At 41.3% G+C, this 18,242-nt stretch overlaps 1 protein-coding gene across 2 annotated transcripts in view; it reads left to right on the top strand.

The window, feature by feature from the left end:
- Positions 1-18,242, top strand: part of RTF2 (replication termination factor 2) — an 83,152-nt gene that overhangs the window by 9,698 nt on the left and 55,212 nt on the right. For both annotated transcript variants that reach the window (XM_075011429.1, XM_075011428.1), the window contains exon 5: positions 280-358. In XM_075011429.1, coding sequence (XP_074867530.1) covers positions 280-358 — 79 coding nt within the window. The remainder of the gene's footprint in view (positions 1-279; positions 359-18,242) is intronic.

Genomic DNA, 18,242 nt, shown 5'->3' with positions numbered 1-18,242 from the left:
ATAATTTAAAAAAAAAATGGTCATTTGGTTTAATCTGCTTCTCAAACAAATTTTTCAAATAAAATGACATTTGCAATAATTAATGCAAATTAGCTATATCATACTTGTGTTTCTCTTGATTACACACAAGGTGGCACACAAATGATCCTAGGTAGATTACTTGTTGCAGTCTGCCAAGTTGGTTTAGTTTATTTACTACACATGTATGAAATGTCTTACTGGTAAACTAAATTTTCTAAAATGTTTGTATCAAATGACAATTTTCGTTTTTTCCTCAAGGTTTTGTTTTTTGCGAAACTGTGGCTGTGTGTTTTCTGAACGTGCTCTTAAAGAGATTAAAACAGAAGTTTGTCACAGGGTAAGTTTAATCTTTAAATCTTGTTTTTGTCGTAAAACCTGGGAGTAAATGAGACAATAGCTTGGATGTGTAGATAAATAGCCATTCTATGCTAGACACACATACTTCACACAAAAATTTGAACAGCTGCACATACAAATTTATGTTGCATGTGCAAAACTCAAAGGTTTTACTTTTCTAGTAGCCTGAAAATAATTTTTCATAGCCTTTTAACAACATTGTGGCTGTGTCTAGACTAGCCCCCAACTTTGAAGGGAGTATGGTAATTAGGCTGTTGGGAGATTACTAATGAAGTGCTGCGGTGCATATGCAGCAATTCATTAGGCTAAATCTCCCCTGCAGCAGCTTTGAAGCGTGAAACCTCGAAGTGCTGGCTTGCGTGTAGCCACGGGTCAGCCACGGGTACTTTGAAGTGCCCACGCTCCTTTGAAATCCCTTTACTTGAGGAGTAAAGGCACTTCGAAGGAGCACAGGCACTTCGAAGTATCCGCGGCTACATGCAAGCTGGCACTTGGAAGTTTCACACTTTGAAGTTGTGGCAGGGAGATTTAGCCTGATGAAGTGCTGCATATGCACCGCAGCACTTCATTAGTAATGTCCCAACACCCTAATTACCATACCCCCTTCAAAGTTGGGGGCTAGTCTGGATACAGCCTTTGTATAGTAATCCATTTTTTATTGTTTTGGAAAAATGCTTTCAAGTGCACATCTTAAAATCTTTATTCTTAAAGTTAGTTTGGTTTTGCGAGATCTAGTCTCCAAAAACAAGTGTTTTGTTCATTTTATTATTTTTCCTGGGCACTTGAGTCTTTTAATTTCAGTTCAAGAAAAACGTTTTGTTTTACTTGCTGAAGATTTGCCATTTGTTGCTTATTTTTATTGTTAAAATGTCTTGGTTGAGAAAAATAAACCTATTAAAAATTAAATAAAAGAAAAAAAGTGGCTTAGACCTTATAGTCCAGATTTTCAAAATAAAAGGGTTAAATTCGTGTGCAGCCCTCGTGGTTCAGTTTACAAATTGGGTAATTACAAATGAAAACTAACATTTTAACACTTGAATTGTGTTTCTTGTGAGAGGATAGACTCTAGGGTAGAAAATATTGTGCATATGTTTGAAAAATGTGCTGTGATTGAACTTTAGAATGCAAAATAGTGAGCTTTAATTAGGTGCTCCTTTTAAAATTGAAAGGCAACATATTTGTAAAAGAAAAGAACATACTGGCTACGTCTACACTAGCCAAAAACTTTGAAATGGCCATGCAAATGGCCATTTCGAAGTTTACTAATGAAGCGCTGAAATACATATTCAGCGCCTCATTCGCATGCGGGCGGCCATGGCACTTCAAAATTGACGCAGTTCACCGCCGCGCGGCTCATCCAGACGGGACTCCTTTTCGAAAGGACCCCGGGTGCTTTCAAATCCTCTTATTCCAATGGGATTTCGAAGTAGCTGGGGTCCTTTCGAAAAGGAGCCCCGTCTGGGCGAGCCGCGTCAATTTTGAAGTGCTGCGGCTGCCCGCATGCTAATGAGGCGCTGAATATGTATTTCAGCGCTTCATTAGTAAACTTCGAAATGGCCATTTGCATGGCCATTTCGAAGTTTTTGGCTAGTGTAGACACGGCCGCTGTTACATAACTCATAATTGACCTGTGGAAATTACTGCCAAACAGTGAGGCTAAGAGTTTAAATTTCAAAAAAGCAGTAACATTTTTATAGCTAATAAATGTACAGAATTATGTTACAGAATTTTTAAAAATCCATAAACACCTTCGTGCCTTGGGCATAAAATGACCAGTAGTTGTTTGGGATTAGGGAAAAAATCCCCCTATTGGGCGTTTATTTCATAATTAACTACTATTGTGAGGTATCTTATACATTTCTTTGAAGGATCTGGTACTGGCCATTCTCTGGTGTACACTAAAATGAATTGATTCAATTGTATAAGTCTACTTCACCTTCACTATTTTTAAAGGATGGCTCTGTGTCATGTACTGGCTTGAACATACTTTTCTAGGGGACATACTCAACTTCAGTTAGTAGTACTGGCTGGCGCTCTTACACAGAATTTACTGAGGTGGTTACTATCTAATGAGATCCTGTTTCTTTATTTCTGAGTGGTGAAGCAGCTTGCAAATAGTTTGCCCTTTTCACACTGCAGTGCCTTTTAAAATGGACTTAATCTTTCATAATTGCTATTTTAAACAATAACATTGCTCGGTATTTGATTTATTAAGCCTAGTTAATTACATGTTAAAAGCACGCAGTTCTTTTGGTCTTCCCTTGTGAGTCATGTTTTCTAGACCTTTATATTAAACCCTTGATTTAACGGATCAATATGAGAGGAGGTTAGTTTGTTAGTTCCCAAAGGTGTGTTATATGATAGGGTTTACTGCCCCCACCAGGCCCCCCCCATACTGTAGTCCTGTTAGCCTTGTTTTTTCTTTCAGTTAATTTTATTGTAGCAAAGAGGTGATTGAAGACAGTATGAGGGGGAGATTGTGGATTTTATATAATTAACTGGGTAACTATTCTTTGTGTGCCAAATACCTCTATTTCTGCACCTGTCTACTCAGGGGAAAGGTCTAAGAAGGGTAGTTATTCCAGAAAGCCTTTCAGTTAACTAGCTCTGTGTTGTCTCTAGTTAATTACACTTGTCTTATTTCTCTGATTCTCTTCATATCTCTCTTCCCGTCATCTCAGTGTCATTGCTGTGACACCCTATTCTCTCCATCTTTTGTATCTTTATTCTGCCTTCAGTTATTCCACCTTTATTTTTCCTCTTCCTCTGCCAGCAAAAAAAAAAAACCCACTGTTGCCGGACCCTTATGCTAATTAGCTGCTCAGTTATGCTAATGAGCAACCATTTGCAATTCTGAGACTGCTCATTAGCATAAAGCTGCCAGCACTACAGGTCTGTGCAGATCATCACTGACACGTTTGTCTAACCTGCTCTTGAAAATCTCCAAAGATGGAGATTCTACAACCTGCCTAAGCAATTTATTCCTGTTCTTAACTACCCTGACAGGAAGTTTTTCCTAATGTCCAAACTAAACCTCCCTTGCTGTCTTTTAAGCCCCTTGCTTCTTGTCCCATCATCAGAGGTTAAGGAGAACATTTTTTTTCTCCCTCCTCCTTGTAAGAACCTTTAAGGTGCTTGAAAGCTGTTAAGTCCCTTCTTAGTCTTCTCTTTCCCAAACTAAACAAACCAAGTTCTTTCGGTCTTCCCTTGTGAGTCATGTTTTCTAGACCTTTATATTAAACCCTCGATTTAACGGATCACTATGAGAGGAGGTTTGTTTGTTTGTTCCCAAAGGTGTGTTATATGGTAGGGGTTATTGCCTCTGCCAGGCCCTCCCCCCATCTCCAGTCCCTACTCCCAACCCCCAAAAAAAACATACCAGACATACCAGAGCTGCTGCTGGAGGAGCCAGGGACCCCTGCGTGGCTGACAGCTCCTCGCCATGTGTGGCTGGAGCCACCATGCCAGTGTGGCTGGAGCAGCCCTCCTGCGCGTGGCTAGAAGTGTCTTGCCGCGTGCAGATGGACCAGGCTGGTGGGACCACCATGCAGCCTGGAGGAGCCACTGTCGGAGCTGCCACATGCTCCTCCTATCAAGAGCGGGGTGCGAGTGCTGTCTGCCCGTGTATACCCCCTGCCCACAGACACCCGTGCCCCTGGTGGGAGGACTGTGTGGTGGCTGCAGCAGAGTAGTTGGTAGCTCCTCCAGGCCACGACAGAGATAAAGCCCTTTACTTTTTCTTTTTTTATTTTTGCGGGGGTGCAGGGGAGGGACGGGTTACAGATTTTACTGACCCCCAGCAGACTTTGGGAACAACAGGGGAACATCCATTATTTACAAAGTCCTCTCAATCAGGGTCCGTAAAATTGAGTGTTTGTTGTAATAATCTTTGTTGCTTTTCTCCGGGCCTTCTGTAATTTCTTTACATCTTTCCTGCATTGTGCGCCAGTTGAGACCCACATTGAGTCTTAACTCCATTGCTGGTTCAATATTAACTTATTCACTATTCTTTTAGTGTTAGTTTGGCAGAACCAGAGCTGGAATTCTGACTCCCAGCTCCATCTTACTACATTCCCCCACTTCTTGTTTTTTCTTGGGAGGATGTTGTTAGCCGGTGGCCGGGTAATATGCGGTGAGTTACCCACTATGCCCTTGTTACCATCCGAGTCTTTAACTGCTAGAGCGGGGAGGTCCTTCGCAGCGGGCAGCCATGATTGAATGACAGGTGCCCCAATGGTAGTACTAAGAGCCTTTCCACACCCGAAACTTTAACTGCTAGGACGAACTGTCCCTTCGCAGCAGGCAGCCAGGATTGACTGACGGGCACCCCAGGAGTCTGCCCCCGTGGAGGCAGCACAACTCTACAGTAGGCTCTCAGCACTCTCACCATTGGCCAAGCTAGTATAGCCAAATAGCTATAAGGTTCTTTTGATTGTCCCGGCTGTGTCACAGTAACAAAGAGAAGCAAAAGTCAGGTTCAGATGCTTAACTAGTTACAGTTTTATTAAGCTACAATTTCAAGCGTGTGATTACAAAAGGCGATTGTCTACTTCTTATATGCTAGCAGAGTACAGGTGTTAACAGGTTACGTTACAGACAAACAACATCAACTTACAGAGCTCTAATTCTCAAATATGTGCACTAGAGAAAGGAGACCTTAATGTGGGTGCTTCTTACCCTCCTTGCGTCTCTGGACACCAGTGTAGCCAAGCCAGGATCGGTCGCTCAGTTCCGCAGAAAGACCAAATACGAGGTTGGGCGTCCCCAGTTGCAGACCTTGGGAGGCAATCACCTGACCCAACCGGCAGGTAGTTGGTGAAGATGCACTCAGAGTCAGAGTGCTGCTGGGTCCATCTTTATACCCCTTGGGTTATGTATTCTCTTTCTTATCTATGGTGCCAGATCGCACTGGTCTGTCTTTGTGATGCCAGTTCTTACAAGGGTGATTTCTGCTTAATTTGCACTTGTAAGTAAAATGGGTAAGTAATTTAGGAGTACAGGACATTCTTTTACTTGGGCAGGGATTTCTCTCCTGGGATGGCTGTGTGGATGCATCACTTATCAGTACCAGCTGGAGGCAGTTTTCGAGGTCCCTTTGTTAACGGTTAGCCTGCTAGCCCTCTTATCTGTGTTTTCAGTTCCTCAGGGTCACGATGAGCCAGCACATCTGGGCCCCCTTACAAAGGCATCAAAGACTGTGCTGTTTGCTGCTATTTGGTGCCCTGTGTGCTCTGAGGCACCTTAGAGGGGAGGCAAAACTGGTCTGTAATGGCGGAGACATTGTCTGGCTACAGATGTTTACCCATCTTCCTGGAAAAGCATAATGCATGGACTGAAGGTGACCCAGTGGGCTAAACATTGTTGTGTGGACACCTTTCTTTACTGTTCCTGCATTTGTGCCCTTCTGTCCCTTAGTCTGCACATTCCCTCATACAACTGATGGACTGATTTTATGTGCCAGTTGTAGTTTACTCCCTTGTGGTGGGCCTGGGAATGTTAGACCCAGAACTGTATGTGTTGTGTGGGGTCCTGTTGGGATGTGAAGGTGTATAATGGACTTGTCAGTAAAAATTAAAACATGGGCTGTAGCCGTAATTTTGCCTAAGTATATTATAGTATGTAAGAAAATACTGTACTATAATTAACTCTAATTAACCATTTTGTGACTGATTAACATGTGGATGTATGAGTGACACAAAACTAAGGTTATACTACTGCCAACTCAGCTTTTAGTAAATGATTAACATATATAGATATATACGAGTGATACTAAATGAAGATTATGCAGATATATATGAGTCTATATGTATGTGTTTTACCATTACCACAAATCATACTGCATCTTCCACTTTTAGGACCACTGGGTTATTGTTTTCTCTATCTCTTTTTTCCTTTTTTCTTTCTCTCTTTTTGGCTACATCTACACTGGCACAAAACTTCGAAATGGCCATGCAAATGGCCATTTTGAAGATTAGTAACGAGGTGCTGAAATGCATATTCAGCACCTCATTAGCATGCTGCTGGCAGTGGCTCTTCGAAATTGCTGCATTTCACAACCGTGTGGCTCATCCAGACAGGTCCTTTTCAAGAGGACCCTGCCAGCTTCAAAATCCCCCTATTCCTATCAGCCCATAAGAATAAGGGGATTTCAAAGTTGGTGGGGTACTTTTGAAAAGGACCCCTGTCTGGACGAGACAAGCGGGAGCGAAACGCTGCAATTTTGAGGAGTTGTTGCCGGTGGCATGCTGATGAGGCGCTGAATATGCATTTCAGCGCCTCGTTAGTAATCTTCAGAATGGCCATTTGCATGGCCATTTCAAAGTTTTGTGCCAGTGTAGACACAGCCTTTGTTGCGGGGGGTTGTTTGTTTTGCTTTTGTGCTATGCAGTAGTTATTCTATTACATATACTGATAGGGTTGAACTATGGCAGTGTTAATAGCTATGTCCATTCCTTTCTTTATTCTGTATTGTATGTTTGCTTTTGTGGTTTGCATATAGGAACACATTGCAAATAAGGGTATGACTGTTATCCCCTGAATTACCATTAAGAATACACTGTGTGTTCTCATTATGGGATGTAAGGTTGCATCTTCCGGAATAGCCCACCATGGTGTTTCCACCTTTCTTTGGACACTGTCTTCTACTTATTTTTGCTGTTGGATAAGTGGGGTTTTGGGCAGCAAAAGTTTCCTTGGTTCTGGCTACCAAATCATGTATGTCCAATTTCAATTGCTCCACAGAAGGAAAAGTTGAATTAGCAAATTGTTCAAGTGTGAAGGAGTAATTGTGTTAGTGACAGTGTTAACACTACTTGTTGGCCAAAAAGCATGGGTTCCTATTTGGATTTTTCCAACTACTGGGACACAGAATCCTGTGTTACTTGCAGGACAGTTGTGGCCTGAAATTGAGAAGTGGGAATAAGCCAATGCACATATCATTTCTTGTATTCAAACCACTTCAGTGACTAATTGTTTCTGAACCAATTGAGCATAGCCTCTGTTTGTGTTGTTAATAGCAATTGTAGCATAGCACTCATACAGCCACCATCCTTTGTTTTATGTAGCAGGTTTGATTAATTTCCATGCCAGTTTCAGTTACCACACACACAATGGGGTAATGCTGTATGAGTGTCTCATTTACCAAAGTGCGCACGCTATTTGAATAGTATACTTTGACTGGTTGTTGTGTCCATTTTGCCATCACAAGGTACATAGTTTTACTGTCCTCATGGTCCAGTTTTGGTACTTAGTTAAATTTGGCAAAGTGCAGAATCTTTGAAGCAGTATGTACTCCTTGCCTCTGTGTCTGTTTGAGGATAGCTGTGCTGTCTAATATTCATGGCCAGTTTTGCAACTGCACTTGCAGTAGACTATCCTTAATTATTTCAATTATTCGGTCCCCAGAGGTCACACAAGCAATTACCAATGACACAGTCCTGGAACCTTTCCCTGCAACAAAGCCCACTGCAAGCTTTGTCCACATATCTTCTCTGGAAATATCATCACTGGACCTAACCAGGTTACTCACAGAATCATGGGCACTTTCTCATGCTCCTCTACTAACATCATATATGCCATCATGTGCCAACAATGCCCAGATGCTTTGTATATCGGACAGACTTCTAACTCCGTTAGACAAAGGGTCAATGGGCACAAAACAGACATCAAAACACTCCAGATCCACAAACCAGTTAGTCAACATTTTAATGGAATGGGGCATTCTGTCAATGACCTAAAGCTATGTGTGTTATTGAAGAATTATTGCACCGTTCTGGAAAGGGAAACAGCCGAGCTGGCTTTTATATTCAAATTCGGCACATTAACACATGGTTTAAATCATGATGGGAACTTTCTGAGTCACTATAGGGGCTCTTCTGCATACTTGGCTCAACCTAATTCTTGACCTTCCCCCCCACCCCTCCACTCTCTGATTTGTTCACTGTGATTATCTTTTTCTGATTTGTCCTCCTTGCTTACTGTTTTTGGTTCTCTGTGCCTTAAATATTGAGTCTGTTCTGGTCTGGCTATGGTCTGAAGAAGTGGGTCTGTCCCACAAAAGCTCACCTAATAAACTACTTTGCTAGTCTTTAAAGTGCTACTTGACTGCTTTTTGTTATGATTATTCTGAAGTCAGTTGACAATTGGCAAAATGGTAGAACTGGGGCAGGTGAATCCTTGAGCAATAAGATGCATGTTATCAATTGTGATTGCATGTTGATTCAATAATAATAATAATACCTCCTCCTGTTTTCACTGCTTTACCTGTTCCATTAACAATGCTGTTAAATTTTAATTTGTTATTTTCAATGTATACTGAATTCCAGATGGACATGCCAAGGCTGGAGCCACCCAGTGCAGTTTCCATTAGACCTCTTTTCCCTGTTGGTTTCAGAAAAACATTTTGAAAACCTTCCCATAACTGCAGTTGTGTTTCAATTTCCAAATCATACCAAAGTTTGTATTGATGTGGGCATTGCTCTTGCATGGTCATTCTGAAAAAATCAAGCTTTAGTGATACATATACCCATCCTATATTTTCTGCCATATACTCCACAGTAGGGTGTAAGAATTATCCTGAGGTAGGCCAGGGTTGGAAACTCTGTTGGCAGAGGAGTGGTATGGGATGTGGGAGTAATAAGAGCTGGGCTAAGTACTGAGCAATCCAATACATCTGCTGATGCTGCACTCCCTAGACCAAGTCCCCATATATGTCCCTGCATCTGTCAATTGTACATAATCTATGCGGATGGAGGCACTCCATTTATTCTGTAAATCAGTAAAGTGTACTCAGTCTTTCCAGTCTGCATATGTTTTTCTGACTCCCAATAGGTGGTTAATTACAGGGTCCACAAAGCTTTTAGTAAATGATTAACATATATAGGTATATACGAGTGATACTAAATGAAGACTATGTGGATATATATACGAGTCTATATGTATGTGTTTTACCATTCCCACAAATCATACTCCAACTTCCACTTGTAGGATCACTGGGTTCTTGTTTTCTCTGTCTTTTCCTTTTTCTTTCTCTCTCTTTGTGTTTTGTTTTTGTTTTGTTTTTTTGTGTTATGCAATAGTTACTCTATTACGTATATTGATAGTTCGACCCTATGGCAGTGTTAATAGCTATGTCCATTCCATTCTTTATTCTGTATCATATGTTTGCTTTTGTGGTTTGCATATAGCAACACATTCCAAATGGGGCTATGACTGTTATCCCCTGAATTACCATTAAGGATACACTGAGTGTTCTCATTATGGGATGTAAGATTACATCATCTGGAATAGCCCACCATGGTGTTTCTACCTCTCTTTGGACACTGTCATCTTCTTCTATTTGTTGTTGGATAAGTGGGGCTATGGGCAGCAAAGCTTCCTTGGTTCTGACTACCAAATCATGTATGTTCAGTCCAGTGCCACCTTAGGAACTACATGTGCACATGCTTTAATGTCACGTAATAAGTTGAGGGTCTCCCTTACCAGTGATGCTATGTGTATTTCCACTAGCCTATCTGGTGCCACTAAAACTTGCTCCATTTTTGGGTTTTCCCTTTTATGTTTCTTATTTGGTATGTATGCCTGTTCAGGAGGTGTGTAAAGTTCGGAGGTATTACTGGAACCTGTCACTAAAATCACAGTAAAAACAATAGGCTGATCACAATTTAGGACACGATCAATCATTCAGCAACAAACATATGTTCCCTGTGTACTTTCCAGTAAAGTCAGTTATTTAATGATTCTGCCTCCTCTCATCAGTTTTTTGTATAGGAACTTCATGAACTTGACTCTTATTTGCAACTGTTCACCCCCAAATCATCTTAAAGTCAGGAGGCATGGCTCTGTGGATATGTTCTGTTTGGTGTCTTCCTTCTGCTTCACACTCCAACTGTAAAACAGTCCCAACTGGATGGGTTTGTCTTGCCATCTGTACCGTAGTGGTAGGGTCTCAGTCCATACGTTCTAGACTGTTGCATAGGTCTGTGTAGTATTAGAGTCCCTCTGGCCGCGTCTACACGTGCACGCTACTTCGAAGTAGCGGCACCAACTTCGAAATAGTGCCCGTCACGGCTACACGTGTTGGGCGCTATTTCGAAGTTGAAATCGACAGTAGGCGGTGAGACGTCAAAGTTGCTAACCCCATGAGGGGATGGGAATAGCGCCCTACTTCGAAGTTGAACGTCGAAGTAGGGCATGTGTAGACGATCCGCGTCCCGCAACATCGAAATAGTGGGGTCCTCCATAGCGGCCATCAGCTGAGGGGTTGAGAGACGCTCTCTCTCCAGCCCCTGCGGGGCTCTATGGTCCCCGTGTGCAGCAGCCCTTAGCTCAGGGCTTCTGGCTGCTGCTGCCGCAGCTGGGGATCCATGCTGCATGCACAGGGTCTGCAACCAGTTGTGAGCTCTGTGGATCTTGTGGTGTTTAGTGCAAGTGTGTCTGGGAGGGGCCCTTTAAGGGAGCGGCTTGCTGTTGAGTCCGCCTTGTGACCCTGTCTGCAGCTGTTCCTGGCACCCTTATTTCGATGTGTGCTACTTTGGCATGTAGATGTTTCCTCGCAGTGCCTATTTCGATGTGGTGCTGCGCAACGTCGAAGTTGAACGTCGACGTTGCCAGCCCTGGAGGATGTGTAGACGTTATTCGTCGAAATAGACTATTTCGATGTAGCGTGCACGTGTAGACGTAGCCTCTGTGTTGGATAACGTACACTGCATTCGACAGCATCCGTATCCAGGCTGGTAGCATACCTGTGACAATAAAAAACAAACACGCACTTCTCTCTCCTATAAGAATGTGTAGCCACTTGCATTTTTTTTAGTCATAGTACATAATGTATTTTTGGGCTTTTTGTAGTGTCCAATAGGCAGCAAGTGCAGTTTGTTCACAGATTCCCAATTTAATTTCTGGAGCTGTTGGGGCTCTGCTATAGTATGCAATAGGTCTTTCCCCAGCACCGTGTCCTAGGTGAGCATACGACAATACAGAAGTTTTTTATACTGGGATACAATGCAAAGGGGAATTCATTATTCGGAGCTACCAAAGTTGGTGCTTCCATTAACCCCTTCATGAGACTCTCCCATACATGAGTTGGTTCTTCCACACAAGTCCAGGGGTCTTTTTAAGACCTCATACAGTGGACCTGCCTTCTCTGAATAGCTCACCATAAATTCTCAGCAAAAGTTTGTTAACCCCAGAAAAGATTGCAGTGATTTAATATCGACTGGCTTTGGAAGATTAACGATACATTTAACTCTTTCTTTATCATTAGACCTTCCCTTTTCACTCACTTTGATTCCAAGATTTTGCACTTCTTTCTGTTTAATCTGTGACTTTGAGGGGTTTAGCTTTAACCCATATTGTTTGCAGCAGTTCAGAAGTTGTCGCACCAATTTTTCACGTTCCTGCTCTGTTGCACTAACCACCAAAATATCATCTATGTACTGTACTACTCTCCTTGTTTGCAACAATCCTGCTTTTTTCCAGTATATTTCTTACAACAGTGTGAAATATAGTAGGGACATCACAGTATGCTACAGGCAAAACATTCCAACAGAACTGCATGCCCTGGAATAAACAAGTTGTTCGATACTGGGACTCTGGGTCCAGAAGTAAACTCCAAAATCCGTTTGCCACATGAAACGCTGTGGACCACTTCGTTTCAGGGGATGCTACTACAGGAGCTCCCTGCTTTGCAGTTTTATTTTCACCCTTTGTAGTTAATAGTTAATTTTCATGTCTTATCAGGTTCTCTGACTGGCCAACCACATTAGGTGCTGAACACCATGGATTAGTTTTTATTTTTTTCATTTTTTTAATTACTTGTTTCAGTGACTCTTCGGGGGTATCGGGTCTTATTTATTATACAGAGGCTCATCCATTTTTCAGGTTTATACTTTTCCGGTATTCTAGGAAATTTACTGCTCAAACATTCCAATGGGGTGAGGGGGGGTTGTTTTAATTTATTGCTCTTATAGTTGAGTATCAAGTTCCATTGAGATTATAGTTAAATTTTTTTGTTGCAATAAGAATTTGTTTAATTCACATATTTGGAACATTTAAAATTATTTCCAGTTGTTTTATAGTTCTTTGTTCTAATTAGGATTTCTTTTCCAGAAACAGCAGCACACTTCTCCAGAGTGGTAGATGCACCAAGCTGAAGAGGTAGCTTGCAGGACCATGAGTTAACATATTTACTTTAGCAAATTATATTACAGCTTTTTTCTCTGACTTCCTAGATTTCTTGCTAATCATGCAAGCTTGCAGCTTCTCATTCTCTCTCGTTTCATAACTTCAGGCAGCACCCACTCATTTGCTTGACTCACTCTGCCTCTTGCATTCTGCGATCTCTCCAACCCTGGCTGTAGTCATGGGGAGAGAGTATCCTGATCTCTCTCTTCTCCACTGTTCCAACTGAGTTTTCAACTCATGCACAGTGGTTCCCTCCTGTTGCTTAAAAGCAATTTTTTCCTTTTCCATCCAGTCATTCCAAGGCAGAGATTTACTTCCATTCACACAACATGCATTCATTCATTACCTGTCTGTTAACCTCTTGCTCAAGGTGCCCATGACTTATTTTCCACACTCTTTGTTACTGTATTCTTCCCTTTTAACCAAGGTTCTTCAAATACATCCCCTTTCTCCTGGGCAGTATGTTGTATATCATTAAGGCAGGGTGGCAATTGGGAGAAGTCAGGCTCCTCTTCCTCACAGTGCTGACTCCCTCCTTCACCAGGTATGCTTCCTGTTTTAACAGGAATTGATTTAGGTTTTGGTAAAGGTATTTCCAAAACCTGGTTATCCTCATGAAGTGGTAGTTTTGGTGTAGTAGCCCAGGGCCATGGGTCTATAGAGGATGGTACATCTGGGTCATTCAGTATGTCCCCAAAACAAAAAAGCAGTCCAGTAGCACTTTAAAGACTAACAAAATAATTTATTAGGTGATTTTGTTAGTCTTTAAAGTGCTACTGGACTGCTTTTTTGTTTTGATCGTCTATAGACTAGCATGGCCAGCTCTCTTTGTATGTTCTCAGTGCAGCATCCATTCCACATGTCCCGCGTTCCATCTTTTAATTTGGCCAAGGCCACCTGTTTCCATTTCTGTCCTCATCATTCAGGCACTATAAAAGCACCTGAAGAGTGGGGTAGGGTTGGGGGGGGTTGCCTTATTTTTATTTTTGTTTTTTTAGTTAACGGGACGGCACATTTTTGTTTTGCAAGTTTTCAACAGCTTCTTCCAATCTCTTATTTTTTTTAACAATTAAAGGAGGAAAATATCATATGTCTGGACTGCTTCCTGCCTTGCTAGCTGAGCTTGTGCCTTCCAATGCTCTATTGACTATGTTACTTCTTTTCTCCGTTTTCTTCCTTTGCATAGGAGGCAAGCAGAGTGGCATGTTTAAACCATCTCACAGTCCTTGCCATCATTTGCAAAGTTCTGGATTTTTTTTGTTTTGGCCATGTCTACACTAGCCCCAAACTTCGAAATGGCCACGCAAATGGCCATTTCGACGTTTACTAATGAAGCGCTGAAATGCATATTCAGCGCTTCGTTAGCATGCGGGTGGCCATGGCACTTCGAAATTGACGCAGCTCGCCGCTGTGCGGCTTGTCCCAATGGGGCTCCTTTTCGAAAGGACCCTGCCTGCTTCGAAGTCCCCTTGTTCCCATCTGCTGATGGGAACAAGGGGACTTCGAAGTAGGCAGGGTCCTTTCGAAAAGGAGCCCCGTCGGGACGAGCCGCGTCAATTTCGAAGTGCCACGGCTGCCCGCATGGTAACGAAGCGCTGAATATGCATTTCAGCGCTTCATTAGTAAACTTCGAAATGGCCATTTGCGTGGCCATTTTGAAGTTTGGGGCTAGTGTAGACGTAGCCTTTATTACTATTCCTTAAAGCCTCAGTTTCTAGTCTGGCTTTACGAATACCAGTCCATGTTTGCCCACTTTCTTTTTTAAGTTAAATGGACTCTCATTTCTGGTAATCCAGCGGGTCCATACTTCATCAAACTGTGTGGGGAACTGAAGGGAGGGGAGGAAGGGGTTCGCTAGCTCATGGCTTTCTGTCGTGTTAGATCATGAATCCCCCAGAGGACAACTTGCTTCCTTACCAGATCAGAGGTTGGGGTCACCAGTGTAGTTCGGTGGATTTACTGTAATTGTGTCCTCATCGCTCTTTGCCTCTGTTGATGATAACCTGAAGGCTACTTGTGTGTGTAAGTGAGTGCGTGTGTGTATGTGTGTGTGTTCAATGAAACAGGCCCACTGACTGCAGCCTAGGCTTCCCTAAAACCAGAGACCGGGTAAGGATTGAATGCACCCAGTACATATGCACCTGCTGCAGAAAGACTGACACAAACAGTGGAAATTCCACTGCCCCCCAGGTCAGACAAAGACAGCCCTCCCCCGAAGACATCACATTATGTACAGGTACAAACAAAGCGCACCTCACTGCTGATGTATCAGGTTTCCACGCTCTGACGTCAGGTTACCACCTTCTGATACTACTTAGATACCACCCATCACCCTGTAGCTCGTGGTTTGGCTAGATCATGGGTGTCCAACGTTTTGTCTTGCCTGGGCCACATTGAGTGAAGAGGAATTGTCCTGGGCCGCATATAAAATATATAATATAGTTAATGTATATAAATAACAAACTTCCTTTTTTTAATATTTTTTATTATAACATTAAAACAAAAGAGGGCAATATAAACATAAAACTAGTGGGATATTTGAGCTTGTTTTTGTGAAACCAGTGCATCAATGTCTGGTTCGATGGAAGTGGTTGCAATTCTTAGTGAGTTCTCAAGGTGCTCGTCAGAAAATTTTGATCTAATTTTACTCTTTGTGTCCTTCATCCTTGAAAAAAGTTGTTCACAAATGTACATACTGCGAAAAAGCGATGACATGAATAAGGCGTGATTGTGAAGCGAGGGATATTTTTCTCTGGGAAAATAGGACTTATAAAAGTCTAGTAAAGAGACATGATCAAATTTTTCTTTGAGTTGAATGTCTGATTGCAACTCTATACATTCCATTTGAAAATTCACAGGTAATGTATTTATGTCGACTGAAAATGGAGTCACAAATATACCAAAAAATTGATGATTTTTTCGAAAATTTTGAAACCTATTATCAAATTTCTGTATCAAAACAGAAAGCAAGGCTGCATATTTTTCACTGTTCACAGGACTGTGTTTAGCCAACGTATCAAAATGCATAAAATTATTTGCCATGACTTGAGCTAGCCATAATTTAAGTTTCATTTCGAACGCTGTTATGGTTTGAAACATAGCACAGACAAGTTGATTTTCACTTTGAAGATGCATGTTTAACTCATTTAAATGAGCAGTCAAATCCACCAGAAATGCTAAATCTGTGAGCCATTTTTCATCTTCAAATTCTGGCACAAATTTTCCTTTTGATTCCATAAATGACTTGATTTCTTTCGCAAATTATAAAACCTTTTCAACATTTTATCCCGACGGAGCTACCTTACTTCAGAAAAGTAAATGATGTCCCCATAATCAGCATCCATACTTTTAAGGAACTCCTGGAATTGGCGATGATTCAATCCCCTGGATCTTATGAAGTTCACAGCTTTGATGACAATTTGCATGACATCATCCATTTTTAAAGCTTTCGCGCACAAATTTTCTTGATATACGATGCAGTCATATTTCATCAAATGTGAGTTGCTGGCGGCAATTGCACCATCTTCTATTAATTTTATAAGTCCCTCTTTTATACCAACCATAGCTGGGGCACCATCAGTAGCTATACCAGATATGTTGGCAAAGGTTAAAGTAAATCGCTTTAATGTAATTTTTACTGCTTCATACAAATCAAGAGATTTAGTTGTGTCTTTTAATGGCACCAAAGAAGGCATTTCTTCAGTGAGATTGGATTCGTTATCAATACCCCTAAATAAGAATGGCAAGTTGAGCCGTATCTGTAGCATCAGTACTTTCATCTATCGCCAAAGCATAAAATTTGAAATTAGCAGCTTTACTCTCCAAATCTCTTTCGATAGATTTTCCTATTTCTTCAATTTGCCTGGCTATAGTCTGGCGAGACAAACTGATTTTAGAAAAATCCGTTTTTTTATCAGGACAAATTATATCTGCTACACTTTCCATACATTGCTTAATAAACTCACCGTCAGTAAATGGTTTGGATTTTTTTGCAATCAGATTTGCTACCACATAACTAGCTTTCACAATAGAGTCTGTTTGAGTTGTAATTTTTAAAAAAAAAAAATTGTTGAGATGACAGACTTTTTTTCAGTTCCGCTATTTTGTCTTCACGAAACATTCCTTGATATGCATCGAATTTGGCAGCATGTTTTTGCATATAATGTCTTTTCAAATTGTAATCTTTGAAAACTGACACGATTTCCCTACAAATTAAGCATAGTGCCTTATTATTTGTCTCAACAAAAAAGTATTCATCTGTCCATTTTTCGTTGAACACTCTTCCTTCATCCATGATTTTTCTTTTTTTGGGTTCTGTTTTCTTTTGACATGACATTGAAGCCATGCTCGGATAAAAAATTAATAAATAAGCAGCCATTTATTTTTCTAGTATTAGCGATGTTGTATATGTAATTATATCAATATCATGAGCAAAAAACTATTTGATTCATTTTTGTACTTACTCCACCACAGCTGCTAAAAAACTATTTTAACTTATTTTAACTTATTAAATTATTTTATGACGTAATACAACAAGCTCAAGTGCAATAGTTAAATAAGCAAACTTACATGTCTGCTTCCCAGCAAAAAAACTTAGTGTTTGTTTGCTGGGTTAATAACAATAAACGCCTGTCTTCACAGGCGCACACACGTCGTATTATCACACACGTATTATTGGTAATCATTGCGTTTTACTCGACAAGTTGCACAAGCGCATATAACGTCTGACACGTGAGTTTCGATTCGACTGACTGTGTGTGGCGGGCACGGGAGGCGAAGTTAGCACTGTGCTGTGCCCTCCCCTACACAGCGTTCCGTTGTCGCCTACGCAGTCCGCGCTCGAATACCACGCAATCGAGTCATGAAAAATATCGCTTAAAAATCACATAATAATGTTAAAAGTTTACAATCGTGTGGGGATGCATTACTAGCTGTCCAGGGCTGCATGCGGCCTGCGGGTCACGGGCTGGACTCTCCTGGGCTAGATTATCTCTGTCCATCACACTGTCATTTTAGACCCTTTCCTGAACCCAGGTCTGTATTTGTAAGGAGTAGGTATCAAGGTCTTTTTAATAAGCTGGTGAGACCTTGTGATTTCAGCCAATTATTGTTCTGTCCTGGGCCAATTACCAATGAGTGTTTTTTACTCTCAGCCCTGTCTGTGCCAAGTTCTGTTAGCAGAGGCCTGCCTTTTGCTCACAGCTTAGCTTTGCTTTGGGCCATGTTTTGTCCATTGTCGCAAGGCCTTAAGCCTCATGCCAGATCTGTGCAATGGGGGCTTAGACCTTCCATCTTACTATACTATACGAGTCAATTTTGCAAGAAGATTCCAGAGTTCAGGATAAATGCAGGGTTAGTGCTCAGTGTTGTGTGTATGCAGGGATTTTCAGACTATTTAATTTTCATCTGGTTTAAAACCCTTATTAGACAAGTCTTAAGCATTCAAATTTCAGGATTTTAGTTCAATTGCCTCTATTGTGTTTTTAGACAGTCTCTACATAAACAAATAAATGGATATAAATCAGACATCAGGAATGGTAACATACAAAAACCTGTAGGGGAACACTTCAATCTCCCTGGACACTCAGTAACAGATTTAAAAGGAGCAGTCCTACAACAAAATGATTTCAAAAATAAAATTGAAAGCGAAATTTCTGAGCTGCAGTTCATTTTCAAAGTTG

Source organism: Carettochelys insculpta, chromosome 17, assembly GCF_033958435.1.
Source record: "Carettochelys insculpta isolate YL-2023 chromosome 17, ASM3395843v1, whole genome shotgun sequence".
Taxonomy (NCBI): Eukaryota; Metazoa; Chordata; order Testudines; family Carettochelyidae; genus Carettochelys; species Carettochelys insculpta.
Note: the sequence above shows the minus strand (reverse complement) of the source record. Positions and strands in the feature narration are given on the sequence as shown.